This window comes from Limulus polyphemus, unplaced genomic scaffold (genome assembly GCF_000517525.1).
Source record: "Limulus polyphemus unplaced genomic scaffold, Limulus_polyphemus-2.1.2 Scaffold5021, whole genome shotgun sequence".
NCBI lineage: Eukaryota > Metazoa > Arthropoda > Merostomata > Xiphosura > Limulidae > Limulus > Limulus polyphemus.
This window is the reverse complement of record NW_013670631.1, coordinates 36,255-40,921: the sequence shown is the minus strand read 5'-3', so window position 1 is coordinate 40,921 and position 4,667 is coordinate 36,255. Positions and strand designations below refer to the sequence as shown.

The 4,667-nt window shown below is 28.1% G+C and overlaps 1 protein-coding gene across 1 annotated transcript in view; it reads right to left on the bottom strand.

Annotated features, from left to right (window-relative positions):
- Positions 1–2,371: 2,371 nt before the first annotated feature.
- The window catches only part of LOC106472013 (heparan-alpha-glucosaminide N-acetyltransferase-like), a 19,831-nt gene continuing 17,535 nt past the window's right edge, over positions 2,372–4,667 (bottom strand). Inside the window, exon 9 of the mRNA XM_013932643.2 lies at positions 2,372–3,834. Coding sequence (XP_013788097.1) covers positions 3,659–3,834 — 176 coding nt within the window. The 3' untranslated portion in view covers positions 2,372–3,658. The remainder of the gene's footprint in view (positions 3,835–4,667) is intronic.

The window sequence follows — 4,667 nt, the reverse complement described above, 5'->3', positions numbered from 1 at the left end:
TCTTTTATCAAGATCTACAGGGAATGGACAGAACTCTTACAGCCTTGCTTGTAAATGTAATGAAACTACAATGAATATCTGTAGACCACATTTTGCTTTCTTTCAAAGAGAACTTTAATGAACTTCAATTAATAAAATAAACCAGTTTACTATTGCTGACAAGTTTTTTAGTTAAGTCTGTTTTATAAAATGACAAATCAATGAAACCTGAAAATCTACTTATGTACTTCATGTTGAAGGTCACAAAAACTAGTATTACTGGTAGAGAAACTGTTCAACATAATAAAACCTAAATCAATACTTATGTTTGATTAGGAACTAGTTTAATAAGATAACATGGGCCATAAGTTACAAAACCAACCTAATTTTTATTATTTTGATCAAAAGAATGTTACTTTTTAAAATGGGCAAGCTAACTGAAGTACAAATTTTACTTTACCTTACAAGTAACAAATCTGACAGAAAGGCTTAGCAATCTAGTTGTTCGATCTTATTTCAACAACTATAGCTCTTGTTTGTGGACAAATTACCTTTCAACTTGCTCACACTAATAAAGAACAAAAGTTTGTTCATGATTACCTTTCTACTAACTTTTAAAAAGAATTAAATTTTAATGTCAAGTCAAATGTCCTTGTTACTTTATCAATATGTGAAATACTAAACACGTAAATATCCAGTCAATCACATAGTTAGGTGAAATAAACAATAATAATGTTTACCACTCAATCAGCAACAAGTTGTTCATGTGATTGTACTTGTGTAAGAGGTTCCTAGCAAATAATCCTTATTCAGTTAAAAATATAAAAGATAAGCAGCAAATATGATCTTAATCATTACACTAACCTCTGAACCCATATACAGTGCTAGTTTTGATGTAGAATCGTTATACACTAAAATCCCATTAAATGAAGCAAGTTATGTTTGTGCTTACTTGATATTCAAGAATTCTGAAGTCATAAATCATTTAACTAAAGATGTCTTTGTTAAACTGCAGCATTTTTCCATTTCAAAGAAAATATTGTGATCAAATAGATGGCATAGCAATGGGGTCTAAATTAATCACTTACTTAGCAGTGTTCAGATGCTTTTAAGCCAATTTAAAATACATTTTGGCAATTCATTTGTACTTTTCAAACATAACTGTCATCTTTGGAAATTTATTATATTTAAATGAAAGACATCCTTCAGGTATATGAAACACTGATGCTTGGGTAGTGTTCACATTTTCTAGGTATTTCTTGTGATATTGGTAATAAAGTTTTCAGGAAACAGTTCTTGATATTATCAATTTCCAGCTAGAATGCCAGTTTTGTCCTCGTTATTTTAAAGGCTCTGTGTACCAACAATGAAACTATATTTTTTGAAAACGGAAGTGTGAAACTTCTGTAGTTAAAATATAAATCTGAAAAAGCTGGTTTATGATAATAGAACACCAATAACTTTGTCTCTTGATTTAAAATATTAAGGTCTAAAAATGATAACACAGAATCTTTCTCTTCTTCACAATAAAGGTAATATTTTAATAAAATACATTTCAAAACACCATATATATAACATTATATCTGCTTCTTATCTTGTAATTAATGTATTAAAATAATGATTAAGATCATATCTGAAAAAATGAAGATGTATAATTTAGGCTTGGTTCCAAATGTCTAATTAATAAAATCTCCTTTATCTGAAGTGTTCTTTCATTCTCTGCTCATTCTTTATTGCAAGATGTTTTGTTACATCGATGTGTTGGGGACTACTGACATGAATTTCATTGTTTGATTTGAGTTGCTATAAGGTGTACCAGGAAACAAAATATAAACCTGCTTAAAACAGGTACCACCTGTTTATTTGTAAAATAGCATAAAAAACCATCATAGTGTTTAAATTGAATCTTTTACCTTGAAAAAACTTAATGTGTAATTGAGGTTTCAAGGTAACTCAGTAAAATTTTGGAATATGTAGATTTTAAAATATTCAATTTTCAAACTTAACCCATAAATAGTAAGACTATATTTAGAGGTAAATAATTAACGTAATAAAGTAACAAATAAAATAACACCTGCTGCTTATCTCATAATTAACGTAATAAAGTAACGATTAAAATAACACCTGCTGCTTATCTCATAATTAACGTAAAAAAGTAACAAATAAAATAACACCTGCTGCTTATCTCATGATTAATAAAGTAATAATTAGTATCATATCTATCATTCATTGGGCTTCATATTTATTTCTTTTTCATTTTAAACAGCTTGTTGGCTGAGTTATTCACAAGAATAAATTATTAGTATCGTTGCTTGATTTTCTTTAAATTCCTATAGAAGTATAAAGTCACTGTGTGTAAAATAACACCTGCTGCTTATCTCTTGTTACTTTATTACGTTAATTATGAGATAAGCAGCAGGTATTATTTTAATCGTTACTTTATTACGTTAATTATGTGATAAGCAGCAGGTGTTATTTTATTTGTTACTTTATTACGTTAATTATGAGATAAGCAGAGGGTGTTATTTTAATCATTACTTTATTATGTTAATTATGAGATAAGCAGAGGGTGTTATTTTAGTTGTTACTTTATTATGTTAATTATGTGATAAGCAGCAGGTATTATTTTAATCGTTACTTTATTACGTTAATTACGAGATAAGCAGCAGGTGTTATTTTAATCATTACTTGATGACATAAATTACACTATTTTATTGCAAGTAAGCATCTAAGTAAAGCCAAACAAACATCTGTTCACCATTTTAAAGCTGTGACAGGATATCTTTCACACAGTTCTTTAATTGTTTCTCAGTGTTCTATAAAAATATACTGATTTTATTATTCTTTATAAAAAAATTCATAAAACCCTTAAAAATTAAAATGCTAATAAATTTCCTCAAGAAAAACAAAACCAAACACTAGCAATCATCTTTTTTTATATATCTACACAAAGAACTAAAACACCCATTACTAGTGTATCACATCAAATACAATATTTCAGTCATACGTATAAAAAAATACTGACTTTACATGGTTAAACAGCACTCAATGAACCTCTTAAAACAACTTCTGACTGTAAAAATATCATGTACACTTTTTTCATAAAAATTTATTTTATTTCTTATGACATTAAAAATTATTAACCCTAACCACATGAGTAATTATCTACGTATAAAAATCTTTTTTAAGTAAAAATACTGTAATATTAATGAGATCTTTTATTTATATCCACGTGCTTTCTCACCTTGTCGACATTATATTTTACCCTCAGGTGAATATAAATTTACTATTAAATGAAGAAAAAAATTATAATTGTTTTATGAAATCTCTCAAAATAAAAAGAGTAAAAATGGGAATTTTATAAATTTCTACCAATGAATAGTAATGATAAATATTTCCCAAAACTTCTGCTTTGCTGTGAAATAGCATTCTTCATTTTTTGTTGAGAAATTAAATTTCTAAGCAATAAACAAATTCTGAAATTCTAAAAATAAAGTGACAACCAATGTGACATGGTAAAATATAAAAGAACTTAACTGTGGATAAACCAAACTTATTATAACTTTACTTAAATATAAAATACTTCAGGTATCCAATAATGTTACATATATATATTAAAATAAACCTTAGGCTTTACAAAGTGTAAATTTTTTGTTGTGGGTGTAGAGGAGTTGACAAATCACACTGTTAAAAAGAATCTTTGGTAGTAAAGCCATATGGAAATTATCACCCACAGTGTCACCCCCCACAAGTCCACCAACAAGTGCTCCCAGTGTGTCTGACCCACTTGCCATGACCATGGAAACAGATCACCAGTCAAAGAGTGACCAACGTAGAGCAGAATAGAATTCATACCTGTATTTAAAAAAGAAGTTTGTTGATTTCTGTTTTTCCTTCTAGGACATCAAACAAAAACCATATTGACGAGAATTGAAAATATTACACAAATAAATACAGCTTCTGAATAAATTAAGAATACCTTGCAGTTCTACATTAAATATGTAAAAATATATTTCAGATAATGGATTATGCTTTTATTTTAAGTTACACAGCATGTTTGCTCGAATGTAAAACCATGCATTTGTATATTTGGCTTCAATAAATGTCAGTTAACAGAGGTTGGCTTTACACAGGAACAACAAGTTACACAACTGTATCACTTGAAACAAATGGATACTGTAGTGCAGTTCAGTTAACCCTATTTAGACAGGTATGGGTCAGAGGGCATGTCATCACGTTTGTAGATTTACATTCAACATTATATTTAAACATATGTCAATAAGTTTGGTATCAAATTGTAGATTATAATTAAAATATTAGTACTATAAATTAGTTAGTTTCTTAATCTGGAACTAAATAATTAAAAAAAGGCTAAACATTGATTTTTGTGTGTCACATGGTACATTGCCAGAGTTTCGTCAGATTACATTTTATAATGCCCACAATACAATGTCTATAGTTTTGTACGAATTAGAAACTCAAATTTTCAATAATGGTAAGTTTAATTATAAAATAAGAACCTCCTACCTTTTCTATTTGCTGAGATACCATGATATTTAGTGAACCCATCATATTGGCTCCACCCACCACTTCATTATTTCAGAAGACTTATTCATTTAAGCCTACTTTCATATACCAATAACTTTATGATAAATTGAAAGCTATATATTTATTCTACATAATTCTGT